Source organism: Aquila chrysaetos, chromosome 19 (assembly GCF_900496995.4).
Source record: "Aquila chrysaetos chrysaetos chromosome 19, bAquChr1.4, whole genome shotgun sequence".
NCBI classification, from domain to species: domain Eukaryota; kingdom Metazoa; phylum Chordata; class Aves; order Accipitriformes; family Accipitridae; genus Aquila; species Aquila chrysaetos.
The window spans coordinates 12,174,841-12,201,147 of record NC_044022.1 but is presented as its reverse complement, the minus strand read 5'-3'; the positions used below and the strand labels follow the sequence as shown (position 1 = coordinate 12,201,147).

Here is a 26,307-nt window from a genome sequence, read left to right as displayed (position 1 = left end):
GCTACCTACTTTCAGACAATTAAAAGGATAATACCAAGTAACCTTCCCAGATATGTTCACTTTAGTGAACATTGTTCATGTCCGATTCTGAAAATACTGATTTAGAAGCAAGAATATAAAATGCTCTTTCCTTGGTTTTTTTTCCTCTCTAAATGTGTTCTGAATGGATTAAAAATAAATATAATGGACTTTGTTCTTATGCAGAAATTTTGCCTTCCTAAAAAACTGCTGAGTGGGAAAAAAGCTAAGGCTGAAAGACTGAACTGCTTCCTACAGGTAATAAATCAGGAAGGGAAGAGAGTTTACAAGTGACTTAATTGTCATTTCCAAGCATGGTCATAAGTTTAAAAGATATAGCACAACACAAGAGGAAGTGCAGTCAAATGTCTCAAGGAACACATGCCTCTGTGTTACTAGAAAGAACATTTCGAGTGGTATATACATTCATGTTGTATCAGTCCTTCGCTAGGAAAAATCAGTCCAACATAAGCCTCATTCTTGCAATAAAGTTCACTAGGATGCTGCGGTAGCATCCACACAGAGAGGTGGCAAATGTTCTCTCCAACTTCTAAATTAACTTACCCATAAATACCTAACACCCCTTTCTAATACATATATAACCTCCTTCCACTCTGCTCATTCACTACTTCCAAACGTAAATGGTTGGGCGATGCTGTGGCATTAAAGACAGTAATATTAAACTTATTTAAAATCAGGCCTTCCTGCAGGTTGACTGCGTGGATGTGCATCTCTCTACGGCTTACTGCAGTTGAAGGTATGAATGCTACTCCACGAGGTACCAAGCTGGTATCTAGCACGGACAGCAAAAGCAATGCCATTATCTAAGTCGAGGCTCCACTCTAAGGCTACCTAAACCTGTCTGGAAGCCTAAGCAGATCGTTCACCTCAGGAAAAGTGGTGACCAGAGGGGGCATTCACTTAAACACTCTGGTCTCTCTCAAATGGTAGCATCTTTGCCTATGACACTTCACTGTGGTCAGTGATTTTTGCCCATTGATTTTTGCACTGCAGATCCAACATGATAATCAAAACAAGCATGATAATGTAATGTGATAATGATAATATAACATGATATAGCCTTCTGATAATATAACATAATAAAACATGATCAATATAACATGATAATCAATATAAGCAGCACACATGGCTCTGAGAAAAGCCTTCAAAATCCATGTAAGCAATAAATACCCAAAAGAACTACCAAAGAAAAGAAAAAGAGTGAAAATACCTCATGATATTTTTTCACTGTTTTCCCTGACATGCAAGTGCAGGACTTCCAGTTCGAAGTCCCACAGCCACAGTTTCCTCCACAACGCTGGACAAGGAGGCAGCGGGGGAAGAAAACTACGTTTGTCAGCTTCAGTTCCTCCCTTAAATTGACAGAGTAGTTTCTTGGAGTGCAGCTGTAACGTTTCACATCATCATTCAACCTGTCCAGGTCAACTGCAATGCAAAAGAAGTTTCATTAGTAAGGTTTGAGTGGGACATTTCTCTGGTTTATACTGCTCCCCAGGCAGTCAATAACACAAAGTGATGTGACACTGGTTGGAAAGCATGTGAAGTATAGCAGTGATTTCTGAACAGATAGATATAAACTCACCAATTTTACATCATTACAGGTGGCCATCCAGGCTCTCATCCTACTCCCACTGACTCCCATAGCAGAGCTCACACTGACTATAAAGGTGAAGGGTAGGCTTGCAGTAAAATATTGGCCTGAAGTTGAAGACTAGTTATTTGCTTTGTCACTATCTGTTGGATCCTTGGGTAAGAGATTCCACCTCTGCTACTCTCTTCCCTCCTTTGCTTATACCTGGCTTACTTAGATGATGACCTCTTTTTTGTTATTATGGGCGTAACTCCTTTTGCCTAGCTGCAGGCATACAAAAGGAAAACACTTCAAACAAGGCTCTTCCTGTGGTCAGTAGAGTAACATCTTTGGAGAGTGATTCATCCCTTCCTCACAAGGGCATTTAGGAAAGGTGGCATGACTTGCTTTCTCAAGTTGTCTATCCGTATTGTTTATGGGTAGGGTCTCGATAACTCTCTTTTAGATGGAGAAATCAATCTAAGCAATATTAATTTCAGCTGGTAAATGCTACTATAATAGGCATACAAATAAATACAATTAAAACTAATGAGCTTCATTGAATGCCAGTAGTTGGTTGATGTTTAAATGCCTGGTATCTCTGAGATGTGTCATGTAAACAAGTAGTAAAGCCAACCATAAAAATAACTTATAGACTATTAACTGTGAGTTTAAGTGCTGTTTCTAGCTTTAGCTTGTAAAGCTAAAACAAAACAAAAATACCCTTCCATAAATACATTTTCCACAACTGTAACACAGATGAAAGTAACAAATATAATGAGTTTTATTTCTATAGAAGTTTTCTAATTTCTTTTTCTGCTTTCTTCTTTTCCTTAGGATTCTGTCCAACTAAGTTTCAAAAGCTCAGTAATTCATTCAGGACTGAAGGACATGTGAACTTGTGTTGAGTTCCCACCCGAAACAGTATTTGCTAATAGAAACATCAACAGGAAAATAGGAATGGGTCAAAGGAGAACTGAGATAACAGTGTACTGTTTGTGAACATATCAGATTTTCATGGGCATGTTTAATAGCTCAACACCATCCCTGGTCCTGAGTGCACCTATACCTATGCTTTACTATACACATGAGAAAACCCATAACAAAGACACTTCATACCTTCTGTGACTCAGTCCTTGTCAACATCACAAAGTAAATTGTGGAAAAAGCTGTGATGTGTAAATATCATGCACCTTTACATTCTGGCCTGGAGATATTCACAAGGCAGATATGCAAGAGGCAAGGGTACGTAAATGTCACAAGTGCTATTATAGAAAATCATAGCAGCTTCACTTTTCTGGGAAGGTGTTATCTCAGTCAATGAGAATTTAGCAGATAAATTGCGATTTTATAGCAATTGTGATACATCTCACCATGAAATCTCAGTGGTTCTCTCCAGAGAGCTAGCATCTCTCCAAAAGAGGTATAGATCATCCTCCTGGTATAAGCACAAAATCAATGGGGCTGCTGGTATACTCATGCACTGGGAGAAAAATACACTCCAGATGTCCACAGCCAGGACTTAGAAGTCCAGAGAATATTGATTTCTTTGTTTTAACAGATGATATTTTCTTCTCTGCTGTCATTCTCCAAAGCCACCCCTTCTCATTGCAGGCTCCCACAGTAATTCTTCTTGCAGGGAAGTGTTTCCCACTCCTCTAAATGTTCTCATCAGGACCTTTGCCACCAGCTTTGCTTACTGATAAAGCAAAGAGGTATGTGGCTACTATTCATTTCAGCCAATTCATGTGAAGGAATAATTAACCAAAGGAAGAAGAGGGCAGAAAATATTCTGCCTTCATGATTAATGAGATTTCTTGAGGGGAAAGCTTGGATCTTCCACACTCTGGCACTGCAGCAGTCCAGGGGAATAGATACTGATATGAGAAGGCTCCTACTGGGACAGGCTGGCTGTGGACTAGAATGGCATTTGCTGAAGGTGCATCTCTAGAAAGAGTTAGAATAAAATGCTCAAAGGCTTAATTCAGCCTTAATTCAGCTGAGGTAACATAGGAAACAAGGCTTCCAGTAACAAACTGGTCATTAAAGAGGGCCCAGACCCAGGTCACATGAACTGACATCTGTGTCCAGGAGATGGCCAGGAGACTGAACAAAATTTGCTCTATCACAGATGAAATTTCCGCTGAGGCTCAACAGTCCTTCTTCCTGCGTTGAGATGATACCTATTACCACTGCTGCGTTATCAATGCAGAAATGAGTCTTTGTAACGAGGCTGGCAGAGAGGGAAAGCACCAGCATTTAAGGGACCGGGGTGGGGGGGCTTTCCTGCAGAGAGCATATTATATCCATCACAGTGTTACACATATTAGCTTCAGTACTTAAGCTGCTCAATTTAAATAGCAAGGGGTGACCTGGCAAAGGGCTTTCACTGGAGGGAAGGCTTTGCTTACTAGCCTTCAGAAGCCTAGTTTTGATGACTTTCAGAAGTCTTTGCAGGCTCTTTTAGGCTGTAGCTGAATCAGTACAGAGAGCTGTTGACTTGCTCGAAGCATAGGAGGGAATAACCAGATAATTAGGATAATTTTTTTTCTCTATGAAGTATGAGGGACTCAGCTGTTTTCAATGAGGGGTCAAAACTTTCTCCAGATGCATTCTTCAGGAATTCTGAAATCAACCAGTAGCAAAATACATTTATTTAGTGTATTTTTCTATGATGAACTATATTTGAAAAACCTATAGAAAATTTTCAAATGGAAAATTGCATTAATTCTCCTTGGTATCATACTCAAGGCATTCTGATCCTGACTTATTAGCAGCTTTTGGGACCCCAAATCCCAGAGTTATCAGTTAAGACGTGAATTCTCTGCACTTTGCTATATCTCAGGTATCAGAGTCCAGGCTGAAATGGACAAATTCATTAGCAGAAAGGTCTTATTTTAGTGATGCTGAAATCATGAAAACAAATAACTTCAAGCAGAGCAGGAGAGACTAAATAAAGGGTTTAAGAGATACACAAGTTATCCTCCATAAAAATTCATCTGGAGGTAAACACCTATGCTCTTTTTGACTCTCCTCTACAGAAATCCAGTGCTTGGTGGGATAGGGTGAGCGCACAATCTCTTCTGTGAACAGTGTATACTGTACTTTGGTAGCATCACACTGACACCCAAGAACAGTTCCCATTGCCTAATTAGCTTTAGACCATGGTTTGCAGCCCACTAACAAAAGAACACATTTTGCTCTGAACAACTTTCTCTGCTGAAAGCTTTGACATGCATTTTTCCCTGTCTTGGGATTGTTTTAGTGTCTGGAGCCAGTCCATTTCCTCATCCGTATAACAATAAGATTTTACAGTACAGTCAGTTTCATGCATCACTTCACTGCTGTGACTAAAATGTAACCGAGCCTTGGTGTGATTGGTGTGAAATCCTGCTGCTTTACTTATCAAGGACTGAAACCACTGGAGTCCTTAATTTAAAACTAGAACTAAAAGGTTCTGTAGACTGGATGCAAATAACTTCAAAGTATTATTACAGAATGTCTGCATCAGAGATTCAATTTGAAGGCAAGGCAGACATAAAAGATGCACTGGAGCAGTAAGCTGGATACTTGGGGTACAGTGTTTGCCCCCTCCTCCCCCTTAAATCCTATGCTTAAATCCATCCTCATTTCACATAGTGCTATGGCATGTGCTTACCTTGAAACATTGATCTTAATCAGATGTAAGCACTGAAATTAGGCACTGCAGCTAATACCATGTCTTATTCAGAAGGGACAGCCTTAAAGATTGGAGAGAAAACCTGTGCTGCTGGTCACTGACTAATTTTAAGAAGACCGGCAGTCTGTTAGGATTTCTTTTAACACTTTATCTGTTCCAAATTCATACATGGCCCTAACATTGTCATATCTGAACAGTTTACACTTTTTTTCGTGCATCAGCCACAGACCAGAGCTGAGGCATAAGAGATAGTAGCCACCTTGCCATGGTATTCCTATACCACATGTCAAGGCCATCTATAAGTAAGGCAAGAAGGATTCAGGCAGGTGCAGAACAGTCAGCCTAACCTCAGCCCATGGTAAAATTAAGGGGTAAATCCTCCTGGAAGCAATGTCCAAGCACATGAAAGACAGGAGGGTGACTAGGAATAGATTTACCAAGGGCAAATTGTGATGGACCAAGCTGAGAGTCTGCTATGATGAGACAACTGTCTTGCTGGATGAGGTGAAAACAGCAGAGGCATCTGCTGATTTTGACAGTGATCCGTAGTATCCTTGCAACCATACTGCTGAGATATAATGGGATAGGTGGACTACAAATTTGGTACATAACTGGAAGGTCCAAGAGGCTTGAGCAAAATGGTCAGCAATTCCAAGTACAGCTGGTGGCTGGCTACTAGCAGTGTTCCCCAGGGGGTAACTCTGGGGTCAATACTGCTAAAGATCTTCACTAATGATCTGAACAATGGAATGATGTGAACCCTCAGCAAGTTTGTCAGTGACATTACATTAGGGAAATTTGTCCACGTACTGCAGGGCTGCCTTTCAGAAGGACCTCAGCAGACTGGAGAAATGTGCTGCCAAGAACCTCATGAGGTTCAGTGATGACAAATGGAAATTCCTGCACCTGACATGGAATAATCCCATGCATCAGTCCAGACTGGGCACACACTGGCTAAGCAGAAGCTTTGCAGAAAAAGCCTTGGCATCCTAGTAGACAGCAGGTTAAATATGAGTCAGCTGCTTGCCTTGCAGTGACAGAGGCTGCACACTGAGCTGCATTAGGAAGAATGTGGCAGCAGGTTGAGGGAGATGAACTCCTGTGAACCTGCATCTGGAGTACTGTGTCCAGTTTTGAGCCCCCTCCAGCAGAAGAGAATGATGAACAAACTAGGAGTTCAGTGAAGGGTGACCATGATGGTTAAGGTGCTGGTCCAAAACAGCCACAGTGAGGCTAAGGGAACCAGATTTGTTTAGTCTGGAAAGAAGACTAAGAGGCGTTCTAATAATCATCTCCAGCTATCTAAAAGGGGCTACAGGGAGGATGGAGCCAGTCTCTTCTTGGATGTGCACAGCAAAAATACAAGGGGCAAAAATCACAAGCTGCAGCAAGGGACATTTCAGTAAGCTCTAAAGAAAAACTAATCATGATGAGGGTGGTCAAACACTGGGACAAGTTATCCAAAAGCTTGTGGAATTGCTCCAGTTGGAAATATTCAAAACTTAACTAGAGAAGGCCCTAAGTAACCTGAATTAACTTCAAGGTCAGTCCTGCACCGAGCAGAGTTTTGGATGAGATGATCCACAGAGTGCCCTTGTAACCAAAATTATTCTGTTAATCTATGATTGATACTAAGCTGCCACAATGCCTATATGTCTGCTGTCCTTCCTAAAAGGGTATTGACATCACTATCCATATGGACAGATAAGGTTTAAAAGTTTGATTTTTGTCTGTTATGAAGGCAATGTGGATGTGTGGAACCAGATTTCAGCAAGACACTCAGCACCAGACTATGCTGATGACAGGCCACATTAAGAATCATCTGTATGTAGACAAACTATAAAGCTTAGATCCTCAGAGATGTTAAAATACTTAACTCTCACTGAACGGACTTGCCCACATTATGCAGGGAATGTGTACAGAGACTTCCCAGCCACTGACCATCCTCCCCTGGATGTCAAGCACAAATCTGCATCTCCTTGAGCCTCCTGCCAAAGGCATGCAAACCAGTGCCAATTCTGCTAAAATTTCTAACTCTTGTGCTCTTTTTGGCAGCTAAAGAGATGTACTCATGAAAGGGGCCTGCACTTGCTCGCTTGCCCGTGTTCATATTTTGTGCATCAGCAAGGGATGGAACTGCAGTGTGGTTGGAGTATTGAGTGTCAAGTGGGGATCCCGAGCTGAGTTCTAGTTTGACTCTCATCCCTTTCACGTGTGGCTTACAGTTTTTAACAAAGATGTTGTGCTGCTGTTTTAATTTTGACTCTTGGCTTTAAAAAATTCCTCGTATAGAGCATGGAATTTCTCAGAGACCTATGAATGTATTGAACCCTATCTCCCCAGGATTCATGCCCCACTAGCAGAAAGGTGTGTGCCAGGGCTGTGTCAGATAGAGTAGAGGTACTGTACAAGCAGTCAAAGATTCAGAGCAGTGCTGTAGCTGACTGAAGCTATGGTGTGGTTGAACTTGAGTTGGAAAATGCAGTCCCATACATATGACAAAGTCACATCTCCCACTGGTTAAATCACCTAAATGCACTGACACTGATGAAATTATTCTTCTCCATACCAAATGTTAACCAAACCCTGTGGCTTTTAGACTTCAACACACATGGTTGATGGTTTTCACTGTTCCACTGCACATGCTTAATGATACCACAATAAGCACTTTGTTAAATACACCTAAAAACTTTGGGAGCTGTCCAAGTCTTTCTCATGGGAGCTGGGGAGAAGATGCTGCAATTTGGATTTACCACAGAATCACAATGCCAAGACAAACCTCCTCGATACAGCAACTATTATTTTAGAGGAATGAGAGATCAGAATTTCAGTGGGATTATAACTGTCCACATGAAACAAGGTTCACAATATACAGGCTTATTATAGACTGGCAAACCAATTATCAGCTGTGGTATGGGTCAAGTAGCAAAAGCAGGCCAAACTATCAGTGTCATAAATGGACATAGCTTCATTGAAATCAATGTAATTTAACAGCTTATTCCAGTAATAAATAATATGCTGCAAGTTTCACTAGCATTTTAAAGAAGGGTTTAATAAGAAAAGCTTTCACTGCAGTGACCGACAATAATGTCACATAAAGCATGAGGGAAAATCTCATTTGTCACAGAGGGGGAAGAGTATGGATATAGATCTGAATTAGACTGTGAAATGAATGAATGTGTGTAGTTTGCATGCAACAGGCAACTTGGTTCTGAACTGAAGAAGGGGGGAAGAAATACCCTGTTTTTTAAGCACAAGGAATACTTTAAATTAGCAGCTATTTGAGAAGGTATTCCATATACTTGGAACATTCACATTTGCTGCGAATGAGCAGTCATTCAGCATTTGTGATGCCTGCACTCTCTCCCTGTCTGGTGCACTGAAACTTGCTGGCAGCCATCCCAGGACCTTTCAAGGAAGAGTACATGGACATTTGCAGTAATTTATTTGCCACTGTTTGCAAACCCCTGAGAAATTACATTCCTGAGTTAAAATTTTAACTTCTTGCTAGACCATTGTAAGTAGTGACAATTAAGAACTATTGTTAAGGACATGGCAAAACTTGCCTGATCTTGGAAACCTGTTCGGCAATAGACAGCAGAAACATTCCATGAGGACTTGTGGTCTCATCTCACTACTCTCCTAGAGAGCAGTGTGGCTATGCCAGCAAGTGTTTATTTATTTAACTTGTAAAGCTGTCATTGCAGACAGATGTTATTGCAAGAATGACCCACCTGATTAATTTCTTCTGATAGCCAAAGGCTTCTTGCATACCATTTCCAACAAAGAAAATGAGCTCAGAGGCATGTGTAGTCTTGTTAATTACCAGAATGTATCTATCTACATGTGTACAAAAAAAACCCCAAACCCAAAACCCATTCCTTTTCAAAGATGACCCCTTTCTGTAGGTACCATCCCCTAGACATTTGGATCTACTTCTACGATGAGAAACAGTGAACTTTTTTTCCTCCTTTCTTTCTTCATTTGTACACAAGCCAATTCACAGGCAGAGGTCTTTTTAAAATTATAAAGCCTTTTTCAATAGGATGTAAAACTTTAGAGTGAACAACAAAAGATAAATGCAAACAAGCATGTGGGAAAAGTTAATGTTTAACTGATGGTTGGAACTGTTTACAACAGTACCTCTGAGGAGCTCTTCTAATATTATCAAGCAGACACATTGATGCTTTCAAAAATTTAAACTGTAGGATGAAGAGGTTTCCTTCAAACACATCTGAAAGCTTCTTATTATTCTTTTAGAGAGAAACCTATTTGTGTAGAAGTTCAACATAATTCATAGAGTATGGCTGTTTTCTTTTTTATATCTACCTGTGTTCTTGCTAAGAACAGTATTAAATAACCCAATAACCAGTGATATCCTTTTAGAGATGTTTTATATTTCTAATAGCCAAATTATTATGACACTACAACATATTACAGCAATGCAAAAGGAATTATTTTAAAGGATATACTTTATTTGGTATGACCTGCTTTTTTCCTAAGAGTCTAGGATAAGCTTAAGGCTGAATATTCATACTTTCAGAGTTTCTAAAATGCAGCAATGGCTAGCAAACTGTTTTGAGTATATTTACAACTGCCGCAAGGTTATTTGAAACATCTACTTGTCATATTTCCATGTAGGAGGTGTACACTGCAGTTTATACCTTATACAAGGCCTCTCATTTAAGGATTTTGAAAATGTGAATGCGTGTCTTCCCCCTTCTTTTCTGCCCTTTTCTGCCAGTCTGGGTTTCACTGCAATTCTATAGTCAACTTTTACTGGAGTGGTTAACAGCAAACCTCACTAATCCCATGTAGAATTAAATTTCAAACTTCATGTGGTTATTAGCGAGACACACCTCATACCAGTATCTCACTTCAATAGTGTAAATAGAAATGCATTTAACTCAATGAGTTGCATCAGTGTTGTTGAGGTGTGAGATCAGATTTTGTAGATGGAATGGAGTTATCATACATCTAGATGTAATGAACACACTCTTCATCTTTAAGGTTCTTGCAGGAGGTATCCAGGGAGGGATTGATCTGTATATGTGTATATTGATGTGTATAAATACATGAAGGGAGGGAGTAAAGAAGGTGGAGCCAGAGTCTTTGTTGAAAGGACAAGAGGTACTGGACTCAAACTGTAACACAGGAAAACCTACTTAAACGTTAAAAAAACCCAAACTTTTTTTTTTTTGTTTGTCCAGGGGGTGGTCAAACACAGGTTGTCCAGAGAGGTTGTGCAGTCTCCATCCTTGGAGATATTCAAAACCTGACTGGACATGGTCCCAAGCAACCTGCTGTTGGTGACCCTGTCTTGAGCAGGGGGGTTGGACTAGACAAATTCCTGAGAAGCCTTCCCACTTCATCTATCCTGTGATTCTGTGAGTTTCAGCTATGCTATAATACTGTACTTCTTATTTCCTTGACCCTGATCCTTATCTTTGTAGATTATTGATTGTCAAATTAAGAAAACATACCATTTAAATATCATTTATCACATATCCCTGTTATCAGAATTGGTATTCAGCAACACTGCCTCTTACGCTCAATTTTGTGGCACAATTTGGTATGGGCAGAGAGTTGGATAGGAGCGAAATCATTAGTGATTCATTTATACCATTTATATGACATGTTCTGAAAATGCTGTGAAAGATAGGCAGAGATTACATCAAATTGTTCTTATCTGCCTCAGGGCTGTTCTAACTAAGGATAAAAAATAAAACCCAAGCTGGAAGCAGAAACAGATAGATATCTGAGATAAATGATGATATAATCTATTGCTCTCTTTGCTACAAGGTCATCCCAGTGCCTCTAAACATTCTTCAGAGATCCACAGAGTCTGTGTTTAAAAGCCACCAAGCATTTCTAATTTAAGTACTCGTTAAAGTTATTCCCTACCCCTGACATCATCCAAGAACAAGCCTTTAATCTTGTCAGAAGTTTATGACTAAATAAAAATTCTTAACTGAATTTTTTTAAGGATTTGATTGTGGTGAGGTACTTTTGTCCAGAGGGCTGCTAACAGTCAGGGAATTTGGCCTTTAGTTTGAAGACAAAAGAAAAACTGTTATAAAACCTTTTTTCTTATTCCTGTAACCAGAACAACAAAAAAGTCCTATTAAAATAAATCAAGTGTTAAAATAATAATAATGGGAAAACTCTTTATGTTTTTTTATAGTGTTTTGTTACACAAGAAGCTGAATTACATTTACACGAAATGGAGAAACCTTTATGCATCTGAATTTTCCGAGCACTACCAGATAGACTGATACCTCTAGCCTACATGATCAGCATCAATAAAGAAGCAAATGCTATTTTATATATACATGGTCATTTAAATATATGGGGTACTAGGCCAAATATGATCTGAGAATCAAATGAAAACTGGAGAGCAGAACCAGTACGGGATCCAGGTTTCTAATCAGCTTCTATTAAAATCAAAACAGACCCTTTATTTCTTTTGTATACATGTCTATTGGTGCCCAATCCAGCCTGGGAATAAGGGGGACACAGATCACATTTCACAGACCCCTAAATGAGATCAAACTGATCTCAGAAGTGACGCAGTGGCAGTCAGGTGATGTTTTTCACAAAACATGGGCTGTTGTGGTTGCCTGAAATTTCTGATGTGCCAAAAGGGAACAAAGAAAAGGGGTTCAGTTTTCACTGGATGGGTGCTCAGGGCTTTATCGCAGATTCCTTTGAAGTGCTGAGCCCAAAATCAGAGACGGCCAACATGTCTTGGAAACTGTACGCCAAGTTGGCTGCGCATTTACTAATACATTGTATGTGCTTGAGGTTATTCTCCTGCACAAAGGTCAACAGCCACGGGACAGCCCACATCCCTACCATTTATCTCTTACTCTCCAAGACAAGGTGGCCACATGTAAACTACCCACCAGGAATGGCAGCTGGCCTCTGCCAACTCCTGGTTCACGCCCAGCAATGACCTGGGAGAATGACACTTGGCTTAGGCCAAAACTAAGCAGAGACCAGGCTGACAATTTAGCAATATGGTGATTGGATTTCAGGGCCTGGGAACACTCCTTGATACTATTTGCCCTCATACAGATGCAGCCTATATATCCTTTTTAAGATCAAAGCTTCATCATTTGATAACAAGTAAGTTACAAACACAGAATTAAAATCCTCTCTCCCATGCTTAACATAGCGGGGGATGGGATTTGAGATGCAAATAAATGGTAGATTGCACAGAATCAGAACTATGATTTGGGCATTATGATTTTAAAGTTATAAAGAAGAATGCACATGAATACATAAGTTGGAAATGGAAGACAATATTAGCAAGACAACTCAAATAAAATATTTCACTTCAGATCTTCTGTGAAAACTACAGCAATTGCCATCCTGGAGAACCCCAACACACCTCCTAGATCTGTACTTGCACACAAAGGGCAATTTTATCAGGCCCTTCAGTGCATGGTTACCCCAGAGCATGACTGTCTCTTTTAAATAGTGTTTCTTTATCATTATGGGTTTGTACTGCTAGCTTAACATCCCTTTGCTTTACCATTTGGTGGATGATTTGAACTAACAGAAGGAAACAAGAAACATAACCCAGAAACATGTGCTTTGCTCAATTACAGACAACAATGTTAAACCATAATAACGTTCCCCACCAACATAATGAAAAAGTGAGATGTTCACATCCTAAAAAAACAGCTGCACATACAGGTGTCTGCACCAGATGCTTCCCTAAGCACAATGTGATAAAAGTGATTATTCCTCACTCAACAGAGAACAATCCCTAAGCAGGGTATTTAAAGGAGGATGATAGTGCAGGTAATTAGGAGCCCCATGCCTTACACACAAAGCAAGGGCTTTAAGAGAGTGAAGCTGAGAACCATCTGTCCTTTACACATGGGCCTATGTTTGTATTTGTGAATTCATCATGACAATGGGCAGTTTTCAGTCTGATTTCTCAGGCGAGATTCTACTCAGTCAGAAAATGGTTAAGGATTAAATGACTTATCCCTGGTTTTAATAGGTGGTACCTTGCCCTGTGACTCCAACAGGAACACGGGCACCAGAATCTAATACCTGACCAATGGACATTTCTATGAGGAGTGAAGGAATATCCTGGTCTTGCCCCAAAGTGTGTATATAGTGTCTTTTCCTACCTTTGGACTTCCTGTCATGGTAGCTCCTGCCTCGATAATGGTGGCCACTGTCTGTGTACAAATTCTCGAGATCTTCTTGCCAGGAGTCCGGGTTAAAGTGTTTGAGCAGATCCTCCACCGTGTCAAATGCAGCAATGGTCTGATCCAGTGCTTCCGCTGTGAGCGTAGGGTCAGTCACTGATGGAGAGGGATAGGATACCCCCTAAGAGTGACATACATCTCAGTGTACTTGGAATAAGTTACAGCACCACTTAGAACAACTGAAAACAGTTACTGAGAAACTTGTCTCATTATTGACTGAAACAGCTACTTTGGGCCATCTTTTGAAGTCCTTAGCTGGGCCAGGCTTTGTTACGCCTGTGTTTTCTTTTTGCAAGGAGAAGAAACACCAAGGAACTCCCAAGCAAATCCTGGAGGAGGTGCAGGGAGTGGAAGCACTGCCACTGCTGGACTGTCAACATGCACACCCAAACGGGATGACGGTGTGCACATATACAAAGATGTAATGGAAATGTCTTTTGAAATGACTGTGGTGGACATGACCATAGAACAGAAGTGCCTTGTAGTGCTGGGCTGGTGCCTTCACAGCTCTGCCAGCTCTGCTGGTAAATCCGTAATAGGCAGATCAGAAAACACAGCAGAGAAAGACAAAGGCAACAAGTCCACTAGACTGTCTTTCTTTCCCTGTCAATTTGGACAACAAATTTGGCTTGGTTAAAGACTTGAAAAGATGGCCCTTTATTCCCAAGAATTCAATGTATTGTGAAACACCGATGAATGCCAATTGTCCTGCTCTTTTACCAAAAATACAAGTTACTGAGCAAACAAGAAAAAATGTGATATTTGGATCTCAGCAATGTAACAATGAATATTGGGATTACCAACATAGTGATATCCTCACAATTATATCACAATATCAAATGGAATATTATTTCCCACCAGGAAGGGCCAGGTACCGTTCTCTGAGCGTACATGGTTCCCGCTGAACTTGTGGCACAACTGGACTTTGACAGAAAGATTGTAGAAATTTCATTTTTACTGGAGAGGACTTTAAACATTTTTATTAATAATTATTTAGTATCACAATTTTTCCCTTGTCCAAGCACAAAGGCTAATAGTATGTGTAAAATATGTGCAAGAAAAACTATTAATGCAGATCTGTTACTTTATAAAGGACCACAATCAAAATACCTGATTTTGTCCAATGAGAAGCATAATATAGCACACGAGTTGTTTGGATTTTGGTCTTAGAAGTTAAAACATTGGAGGAAAAACCCTAGAAATCCTCTCCTCTCATGAAACCCAGCTCTGAAGTAATGTAGCAGAAATATGCCATTTAAAATTAATGGCTCCCCAAAATAATTTTTTTGCCTCATCTCCCAAGTAAATGCATATGTTAAACTATTAATCTTTGTGATTAACTTCACTTGGTTGGGTAGTAATGGGAAGGTCAACTCATTTGAGTAAAGTTACTCACTTGTTTGCAGGATTGTGTCCTTCAATGCTTACCAAAATAGTTTTAAAGCATATATGTCTTTTAAAATAAAACAGTTGTCTTTAACAGTAAGTTATATCACAAAAGTAACAATCCTTGATATTTTACTGCATATGTTTGCTGAAACTAATAACAGTCCAAATTATTCAAAACAAGAAAGAGGAGAAATAAGAAAACATTACAATAGTGGGGTGAAGAAAGCATAGCTGTGCTTTATTGCTTATAATGAACAGCACAAGAAGTTTCAGAGGGCCCACTTGTGACTGCAATGCCTCTACAATGCAGTGCTAAATAAGACATAGTACAGATGGCTGTAAAAATTCATGACCCACTAAGAGAGAAGGCGTACCTCAAAGCATCTCTCCTGACTTCTAAGTGGCTTGGAATAGAGACCATCAGAGAGATGGGAGCGGCAGGAGTTGAAAAGCTCACACCAGCAAAGTGAACACAGCATTGTTATCTAAAACAGTGCTGGAGGAGAGACTGTGCTGCGGGTGGGTATTGTGCAGTGTGCTAACACAGTCTTCAAGGTTACAAAAGAAAAATGCACCCAAATGCTACTTGCTTACTGAGGAGTCATCTGTGACTGCAGCCCAACAGGGAAATGTCAGTCCCCGACTGCCTTTCAAAAGTGAGGGAGATGGTGCAAGGCTGCTGAAGAAACAGCAGCATAAAAATCAGGCCATAGGTGTGTGGCTTAGATGATGCAAAATTTTTCTTCATGTGTTCAACTGTGCATTTCCTTACAGAACTACAGGTCAGGTTGTGAATTTGCAGGGCATTTCAAACTCATACAAGCAGCAGGAATTCCCCATTGTCTTTTCGTATAAAAGTTCCTACTCAAGAGATTTGTGCAACCTCGTTCACACACAGAAGAAAGCTTAACTTTTTCTCAGTGACAGCCAAGTCAGGAGGAATTATTTCAACAGCTCAGATAACCTGCTGGCAGGGACATCATGTGACAGGCCCAAAAGCAACTTCAAAGCTGCCAACCCAACTGCTTCTCTTTTGACCTGCCAGGAACAAGGCGCTAGCTTTAGAAGAGCTTGCACTTGTCGTAATCTGGCTTCTGAGATCGCATCCAAAGAGAGGGCAAGAGGAAGAGTGAAATGCAAGAAGCAATGAAGAGCAAAGATCTTCCATGTTATGTACCTCTTCTACGTTTCTTAAAAGCTCTGAACGCATTTTTCATTTCATGCGATACAAAGGTATCTTTTTTTTGTCAGTGCTCTTACCCTTAATTTCTGTTCCCCTGTTATTTTCTATTTTCTATCTGTACTGTGAAGCTGACAGGGAGTTCAACGTGCATCACAGTTGTTTGTTGGTCATAACATTACTTCACAACTAATGGAAACTAACCTAATAAGGCGTGAATTTTGTTTCCTTTTTTCCTGGGTTTGTCATGCTGGGTTAAGGGCAGAAGTATTGGTCTTTGTTTTCTGAGGAAAAAACCCCAAAATATGACTCTGTGATATGACCTCAGACATGGAAGAAAGAATTTGCTCACTCTCAAATTTTCATTCTGAGAGTTGTAATGTATCCAGATCCTAAAATGAATCTTTGGGTTGCCCATAGGTTTGAGGGGCAAAACTTAGATCTGCCACGTTAACTGAGTATCAGCAGAACAGTATGCCAGCTTGTCGGCAACTGACAGGTCTGAGTTTGCCCTTCCGTCCCTCAGGACCATAGCAGGATCCCTGAACCTCTCTCTCCTGAAGAATGTGAATATCCTCAGACTTTTTCATTGGTGCCTTTGGGAAAAATTACTCAACCTCTCCACCTTACTTTCTCTGAGGATAAGAGAGGGCTAGTGGGTGCAATGCATGCCCGGTGGAAGAAGGTATGTTTTATTAGACAGGGGATGGCATGGCAAAACCCAATGAAACTGGGGTTCTCCTTCTGGTTTAGCTGTAGGTCTCCATGTGACCTCGGGCATCAGCTTGCTACCTGTAATATTTGTACTGAACTTCCCTACCTGTAACACATTAACAACAACTTTTCAGAAACAAATAGATGTGAAAGATAAAAAAACTTTTATTTTTCAATACAAAAAGAATACTGGATTATTGTTTGGTGTATTGTGTATCTTAAAATGTTAAGGAGGATAACTAACATGGTGTTTACCACATACTAGGTCTCATTTTCATAGTTACCTGATGAGGGAGCCCTAGGCTTACATTTTTAAACATCAGCCTACCATATTTTTAAACAAAATACTCTATCACATAGATTTTTTTTTTTTGCAACACCATATTAGAATGAAAAATGAGTTTATGTCTTTCAGTAAAACAGTGTTTTAGCATCTCCTGCTTGGCACATCCAGTGGATTTCAGCCCTGCTAACATTACTACTCAGGACTTCCAGCACAATTAGTTCAAGGCTACCAATGCATTGTATCATGAAGGAAAAGTGTCATTTGCAAACTCAGAGGCAAACACGAGCGAGATTGGCTTAACTTCTTCCAATTTTGGCAATACAGAATTTTCTCTCACTCCCTGGCTTGGACACTAACCAGTAGAATTTACCTGTATTTTATTTACTGCTCCTCCACTGGCAACTCCTGGCAGCCACTTTAACAAATATGCCATCACTAAACCCTCTTCCATGAATGCTCCAAACATTGGTCTCAAGTCTGCTTTGAGCACTTGTCCTCATCTCATGTGTTTTAAGAGTTTACAAGAGCTGGGACATGGTGCTGACCAGCCAGCAGAGTGCACAGAAGAGGACTGCCCATATTACAAATTCTGATGCTACATTGCCACTCCCCAGCATTTAACTTGGGAAATGAAAGAGGGGATGGATTTTTGGCCAATGACACAAATCAAATGTAATGAAGAGAAAAATTGAATTTTATACTGGATTACTTGTTTTCCTTATTTTTCCCCCGCCCCGTCACATTTCACTGCTGAATATGGAGACTTCAGGTAGAAGATTTTATTACAAACACTTAAAAAAAATCTCAGTATTGACAATGAAAAGCTAGATCCATTTTCCTGCCAGCCTGTTTTAAGTATAGTCTTCTATTTACGTCGAGATATTTTACAACTGAAAATGGTAAGGAGTTTATATCTTGTATTTTCATCTTGGCAGGATGAGTTTGAAAGCAAGAAAAGTTTCCCAATGGCTATCTCATGTGGTTACAACAGCTGATGGCATATCCTGAAACTTTTATCCTTAAAAACACACTGGTTGACTCCAGTATGGGTTGGATAAACACTTATTTCATCCTCTGCCAAAGGTGAATACATGGTTCCTCTGTGCAGGTGCCATTTCAGTGAGTTGGATTCAAACCATCCTATCAACCCATCCATGGGCAAAATAGTAACAAATTACTTACTGAGACAGAGCTTGTGACTGACTCCCAGTTGGTTTCTGAGGCTGCATGTTGGAAATCATCCTAAGGGGAAAAACCCACAGTAAAAATCACCACTAAGGCAATGTCCTAAATTAACTGCAGAATCTAAAGTATGTTTCAGCATTCAACATCTGTCACATTTTTCAACCCTCTTTAATGCAAAAGGCCATTGCCATGTGTCATTCCTAAATAATACTACTTCCATTCAGGTTCCTCCCTTTTCATTGTTTATAAACTAGCTCCTTGTGAGCTTGCTGGGGCAAGAATAGGTATTATTATTATTTGTAATATGATATACGCTGCTTTGCATAGCAGGACCTAATCTGGTCAAGGCTATTACATTTATCTTCCAACATAAACATTAAACACCAATTCTGTATGTCTACAATCGGAGTATTAATGCTGTCCCCAAAACTGATCCATTCTGGAAAGAATGTGGACATGCTAATACCCTGGTACTACTTAGCCAAGGTGAAAAGCAGGGTAATCTAATCCATTTGAAATGTAGTCCTAACATGACTGTACTGCTTTTGGTGCTTGTGCTGAACAGGACTTGATCATCTGTGCAGAGCACTGAATGGCACTATGTCCTTTACATCAAAAAACGCAGGCACAGTACATTCACATTAGAAGAGTCATCACACAAAACCTCTGGGCATTTATGATTAATTTGAGCACAGGGATGGGATTCATCTCATCTACCTTTGGACATCTACAAAGCAAACATATAAGCTAGTCGCTCTTGTTTCCATTTACAGTCAACTAAAACTAGCAATTTTAGGGTGCAAATCATCTCATCTATTTTAGAAGCTTAATTTGGGATGACACTGCATCCTAAAAATGCTTTTTTCTCTCAGTTGTCTATAAAGTGAGCCTGCGAGGACCTGCTTAGACACAGATGTCAAAATTGTAGATATTGATATGAGGTCACCCGAATCCCAATCCACATGTCTGACCAGTGATGGGCAATCATTACTTAAATAATGAAGAAGCCATTTCTTTAATCTTTTGACAGTTTTACTAATTTCCAACTGGAATAATTAAACCATGAAAAATGGAAAAAAAGGCAGCATTACAGAATGGTTAATAAACACACATATGCAGTGAATAGCTAATGAACAGCATGAATAGGCAGGTAAGGAAAGTGGACTGAAGTGACAGCATACCAAGTTTTTAATTTCTAATAACAGAATTTATAATGAAAGGATTTAAAGAAGATGGATTAATGCCTGGGCTCACCATTTACACTGACTCAGTATCTGCTACACATTTTTTAAGTTGGCAACTGAAAGTGAAAATGGAAGGGTAGCTGCTCAGCTGATGCTCTCTAGAGTCCATGCTGCATTGGACCATACATATATGCATATATTCAATTATTTCTTAGGAATGGAAAAGAGAAAATTGATCACATAATATGCTAATTCGTCAGTAAAATTCTCCTTTAGTCACGAAGGAACAGAGCCACTTTCAGATCCAGACTCAATATACGTGGTAATTTAATGTTTTTCATTTGCTATAGAAAAACAGTCAAGTGTCTCAAAAGTCACAAAATTGTTTACTCAATATTGTTACTGTTTCTTCTTCCTTAAAATGTTATTTTCTCTCAAATTTCAGGAAGCAAAACTTTAGTGATTTCTTCAGTACTTAAGATCAGTAGAAGTTAAGAAACGCTATCACACTGTAGTGTCCCTAAGTGACCACTGAAACTGCAGGGCTATTAAAAAATTAATAACTGAAGTAGCCATTTTCTTCTAGGAATACAGAAGCAAAATATTATTGGTGAAATTTTTAATGCAGATTTTTTTTATAAACAGTAAAGAGATCTGCAAATGCTATGATCAGGTCATAAATAATTCAGGAGCAGTGGGCTACCTTGGCCACATTCTCTACACATTTGGTTGCCCAGTTCTTGACAAGTCACGATTTAAAGTACATAAAAATGGATTTGAAAAGCTCATGGATCCTCTGGTAATGGTTGCCAGTTGCAAAACTTGGAAATAATTTCCTCTCTGTCATTAGCTTCCATTTAGCACTTCCAAAAAAAGTGGCATTGAGTTCTGAGGCATTATTTTGAAACAGAAACAATCTGCCTCATTGAATGTCTGGAGAAGACTGTGGACAAGGAATAATTTTGTGTTTGAAGTGACGGTCCCCTTGTGTTATCTAATTGTAGATATCAAAACCGCATCTTTAGTCTATGATTCTTTGAGATGGTTGATGCCAGGGAACCCCTCCAAAACCCTGAGAAAGACATGTGTACCACCTGCTTCTTGGATCTCAAACCCAATGACTGCACATTTTGACTCTGATTATATTTCATCTGCATAAACTTTTCACAACTATATGGCTTTGTTCCACCATTACTCAAGGCAGCTGCAGTCATTCTTGGCTTCTTGGAGCTTTCAACCTCTACAGTTTGAAGATTATTATTATCTATGGCTTCTGCTTGCAGCTATTTCAAGTAATAATATCAAAGTGGTTCTCATCATTACAAAACCCTCTCCTCCATTCTCACCATTGTCCCTAGCAGAACCTGAAGGACAAATCTATTTTCAGTGCTATCTGTTCAATTCACACTACCTTGTTTATGTGAATTTGCATATGATCACTTGGCTATTGTTTTCTTCATTACTTAAAATGACATTAAAACTTTTAGTTAAAACATAAAAAAATATTACATATTTTTTAGCTGAAAACTGGAAAAACAGGGTGGTAATAATCTGGCTACATCACCCTGACAACAGTGCTTTTATTTTCGTATGTGTGTCATGGTAACATAACAACATCACATGAGACTTCGGCAAAGTATTGCATTAACTGTTCTACAAGCAGCAAAAATACAGGCAAAACAACAGGGCTACCCATCACCTTCTGATAGCAGCTACTTTTATTGAAGAAAATCGACTTCCATACCTCAACTTCCAAAATTACACTTCAGCAAGACATATCCTGAGTCAGTCCTTAGAGTTAGATATGTAAGGACATGGATATATTGTTCTTGGCTCTGTTTCAGACAAAGATAAACTACTCTCTCCTTCACAGACTGACTTTGTCTATAGCCTGTCTCGCACCACTCATCTCCAGTAAGTGACACAGAGTCATGGGGAATACTCTTTGTTTCACCTAGGGCTTTCACGAGCGGAGATCATGAGGCAAAATCACTGCTATCAAGGATATATGAGACTGCAGAGCCCAATAGCACTGGTTGCTGAGGAAGATGGTTTGTAGCCTGGGGGTCCATGACCTGCAGCAGCACAGGCTCTGCTGGGCTCAAGCCATGGGGTTTGGCAGGGGCAGTAGGAACAGGGAGGCATCAGGAAGACACACCAGGGATGAGGCTGGGAAGCTCGCCAGTTTGAGAAGCATATTGTCCATGACTCACTTTGCTGTACCACAAATACGGCAAACATGTTAGTCCTCCCAGCCATGCTGAATTACTGCCTGGTCCTCAAATTAAAAGCAAGAAGCACTTTCTAACATTTCTGTGATTCTTCATTTCTTACATACTTTCTCACTGTAGGCCAGTCTTTTGTCAGCTTAGTGCTTGACATCTATGAGGCATGATGCCTGGGAGAGGCAATAATCGCCACAGGATGGGCACAACACACAGGCAGCTCTCTCCAGTGAAAAGAAGCACCTCCATATGTCTATAAGCTCCTCTCTAAACTGTTTCTCCTAATCTGCAGGTCTCTGGGGTGATTGGATTAGATTTGGTCAAAGATTGTTTATCTGCCAAAACAACTATAAGCTATGGCTAATAAAAGCTGAGGTGACGCTCTCCACTTCAGGGTGTGGGAAAGGTTCACAAAAGAGTTGTGGTAAAGAAAAGCCCAGACAGCATCCTAGACTGATGTTTAGGGTCTACCAGTTTAATAAGGTCCTCCCGTGAAGGAGCAACCTTCTCTACTGTGACTTTGTCATGGGAGTAGGAGAGAACTGAGGGAGGGAAAGGTAAAAATGCAGGCATGTCCTTGGGGCAAGTAAACATGAGAAAGAGGAAGAAAGAAACAAACTAAGGAAAAATTAACACAGAAAAGCTGAAAGTGTTGGACTCTGTCTGTGGTCACCTCATTTGTGGTATTTAGATGCCATAGCTATAAAAGAGAAGCAGCTTCTAGAAATTTGCAGAAGAACAGGGCTAAGGGATGTGCTGAGGCACAGAGCAGATTCTGCAAAAGCAAATCAGGGGTGAAATGGGGCATATTCAAAGAGGTCCAGTACAGAAACAAAAAGAAGTCGGGATCTCTCACTAGAACATAAACATTATGGAGTAGGACAGTGGAAAGTCTCTAAGGAAAATCTAGGGTAAATTACAACTTGAAGAAGAGATGAAATTATCCTAACATTTAAATTAAGAAAAGGAAACTCAGTGATAACTATTTTTGAACAATAGTCAACATGCATCTATTGCATTCAGCGTTGTTTCGACAGGTAGCTGATAAGCAGATAAACTTCCACTTGTAGTTAGTAATAATAATTACAATAATCTAGAAATAAGGTATTTCTTTTTTTCCCTGTAACAAGCAATAGTACCAATGTTTTCTCTGATCATTGAATTTATAAATATTACATTTTATACACAAAGTGACAGGTATATCAAGCAAATACACCCCAAACTCAGAACACACCGTGTAACAGCAAAGGTGTTAGGTAAGTAAAAGGCAAAAGAAAAGTCAGTTCCATTCCAAAAAATGCTGTGATAAATGCTAAAGCTTGTATACTTCCACTGATTATTTATAATTTCTCATGTAGTGTTTTAGTACACTCCAATTTCTATTGTTAAAGATCAATAAAAGCATAGAGACGTACACTTTGAAATATCTTTTTCTTTTACCATACTTTCAATCCATCACATTGTTAGGTTTCATTTTCATATCCATATCGGAATGGTATTTATTACCACTTCTCCTAAGGATGCTGAAAGATACCTATTTTCCTACCAAAGGCTACTCACTAGGAAGTCAGAGGCTGCATTTTTCTTACCTACAGTAATGGCCAAACCACTGCTCTGTTCAGTTCTGGTGAGCAGGCTTTAAAATAGAAGATGCTGAATTTGGAAACCATGCAACAATGATTATTCATAATCTGGAAATCATGCCTTGCAATGAAACACTAAATGGAGGCCAGTGTCTTTCAAGAAGATTAGAGGTAACTTAACCTTGTCTCTCCAGATAATAACCTGTAGTTAGCTACAAGAGGCCGTTACCAACGTCAGCAAGCTCTTTTATGTAGCAGTGCAAACATTCAACAAAATCAGGTGGCTGTAATCTGAAGGCAGTAATATTCAAACTGGAAGTACAAGCAAATTTTACCACTGAAGGCAACTATTACTGGAACAGATAAGAAATGAACAAATAACTTTACCCATACTGAATTTTGTTTTCTATGTTTTGGTGTCATCCTAAAAGGCAGGCCATCCATGACACCACTATTTTAAAGTCAGTAACAAAAGGTGAGACAGCTACCAAAGTGTCTGATCCCAAATGTGATAGTATGATTCTTGCCCTTTAAAAAAAGACATAAATTGAGCTTCTGAAGCCCAGTTGCCACTACATATCAGTAGCCACAACCTTATCAGTTATGACTAAGTTAATACTAGTGCAAAATGACATATAAAATCACTCTTGATTTGTTCTGACACATTTACTAGCTATAATTGAGCAGGAAGAACAAGATACTTAAAATTTCAAAAGTTTAAAGTTGTAATAATATTTTAGGTTAACTGCAGTTTGATACATTTATTTATGAAAATTGAAGTAAAACTGAAGCAGAAAAATATATTTAATAACAGTTACATTTGGTCAATAGTTTTCTTCATCCTTCATCTAGTTTTGGAATTAGGCATTGCTGGGTGTGTATTATTAGAGTGCCCAAGACACTGACATTTAAATGATCTCTCTAAAAAGCCAGATAATATTTGTTCAAACAAGACAATAGCTATGCCTTTGAAAAATCAGATGTCATCTAACACTACACTGCCCATGAACACCCCCTTTGATGCACATACCTGCAAGAGAGTGCACAGGACTTCACTGCCATGCTGTGCAAATTGGGCATTACCTTTAATTCTTCTATTTATCACAGAGGCCTGTGCTTATATCTCCATGTGCAAGGGATTTCATTTGCTAATACCCACTCTGGTGCATACTGCACTTAAGCAATTGTAAACAAAATATAAATCAAATAACATTCATTGTAAATACTCTGCAATCCCTCCTTTGCCATTTTTACGTGAATGGCAAATTTTACTTCCACAATTAAACATTGGGACACAAAACTTGAGAGGCTCTTCCAGGTCGTCATTTCCAAAACCTTCAGACTGGTTGGCTGTTTCCAAGCTAAATTTATCTTAATTGTACTTATGTAAGTGCCAGCTTTGTCCTTTTCTTCCTCTCCCAAGTTTGCTTCCTGCAGTACTTCTGAAGAGACGTTATATCTCCTCTCAGCATCCGTTTTATTACACTAAGTAAGCCAAGTTGTCTTGGCCCTCAGTAAGAAATGTCCTCTTTTCCCCCGACTGTCCTGTAGCTGTTCCCTGAACACAGTCCAAGAAAGATGTGGTTGCTCTGTACTATGGGGACCAAAACTGTACAAAGTATTCCAGAAAAGATGCAACTACCGCATCATTGGTCCTATGCCTAGTACACCCAGAAACTTTCTTCTCCCCTCTTTGCTAACCAGTGAGATGTCATGTAACAGCAAATGTTTTTGTTATTAATCTCTACATGAGTGACTTCTTTGCTCTTTTTGGGCTGTTGCTTTTCACTGCAAATCAATTCTCCAGTGCTCAAGGTCACCCAGTTCTCCTCTCCAATACTCTGATTTTCTCATTCATGAGCAATGCACTTCAGCTCTGTGTGCACTGCAAAAGCCATTAAAATGCTACTCTGAGAGGCTGTGCTCTGGTCCCTAAAACACCCTGAAAATAAAACCGATCATAAGACCAATCCTTTCGAAACTCCCATTAGCGAGCTCTCCCTGGCTGGATACTCCCTTTTGCATTACAGCACACTGCCTCCCCTTTGACTGCCTCGTGGCTCTTTTATTAATTGCCATCTCCTCCAGGGTAAGTGATTGTTTCCTGCGTGGCACTGGGTGAGATGCTCCTCTGAAGTCCAATTAGATTTGCTATACAGCATTTCCTTCCCCTCTAGCCTATCCTCCAGTCTGGCATGAACTTCTTTGATAAAGACACATGGAGTTTTTTTCTAGTTTCCTGTATCTTTCACCACCTTCTCTGCTGATAAGTGCCCCGTAAGCTTTCTAGGTCAGACTAACGAGCAGGCACTTGCCCTGGCCACTCTCCTGCCGTTGATGTTACAGGCTACCACTGCATTTGCTGTTTCCCTGTGAGCACTGGCTCACCTTATCACATCCAGGGATGCAAGCCAGGTGTGTTAAGCTACGACTGTGGCTGCTCCCTTTATGTTACTATTGTATAGAGAGACAGACTTGCTTTCAGCAGTGACTCTGTGCCTTATGGTCTGCAGTGCCCATCTCTTGGCAGTGACAGTGGATGGTGCTGAAGGCAATTGGGCTCCTTGCTCACCTTGGTTCAGTGTTTAAGCACACCGGGGCCACGGTGCCAGCCCATTTTGCAGAGCTTGCTGGTCCCCCTGTGATGCCCCATGCCAGCTCTTCCAGGGCAGTGGGGAGCGGACAGCAAGAGGGGTCCTGGTCAGTGCGATGCTGTGCATCAGAATGGTGTTGGGGAGCTGCCAGGTGAAAAAGAGCTTGGGAGGAGTGACCCCAGGAGCCAAAAACTCGCTCCCAGGTCAGAGTCCAGTGCCCTTGAGAGGACTTTGGTGAACTTCTGCCACGCTGACTGACAGGTTTTTGGAAGCAGCCTCCCTGGTAATAGGTGAATCTGCCCCGAGCAAAACTGAAAAAGCTGACACTTCACTTGCCCGGCAGTGTCCAGGTGGGCAAAAAAGTCTTTCAGAGTTAACAGAAGGCAGTGACAGCTGGTTATTTCAGGCCCTCCTTCTTGGTGTGACTCATACCAAGTGGGAATGTACTGAG

General features: G+C 40.1%; 1 protein-coding gene across 5 annotated transcripts in view; it reads right to left on the bottom strand.

The window, feature by feature from the left end:
- PDGFD (platelet derived growth factor D) overlaps positions 1 to 26,307 on the bottom strand; it is a 147,101-nt gene that overhangs the window by 16,150 nt on the left and 104,644 nt on the right. For 4 of the 5 annotated variants that reach the window (XM_030043012.2, XM_030043011.2, XM_030043014.2 and 1 more), the window contains 3 exons: positions 18,268 to 18,327; positions 13,436 to 13,637; positions 1,250 to 1,464 (listed from right to left, as the gene is read on the bottom strand). In XM_030043012.2, the coding sequence (XP_029898872.1) occupies positions 1,250 to 1,464; positions 13,436 to 13,637; positions 18,268 to 18,327 (477 nt within the window). The remainder of the gene's footprint in view (positions 1 to 1,249; positions 1,465 to 13,435; positions 13,638 to 18,267; positions 18,328 to 26,307) is intronic. The other variant, XM_030043015.2, reaches the window with a different exon arrangement.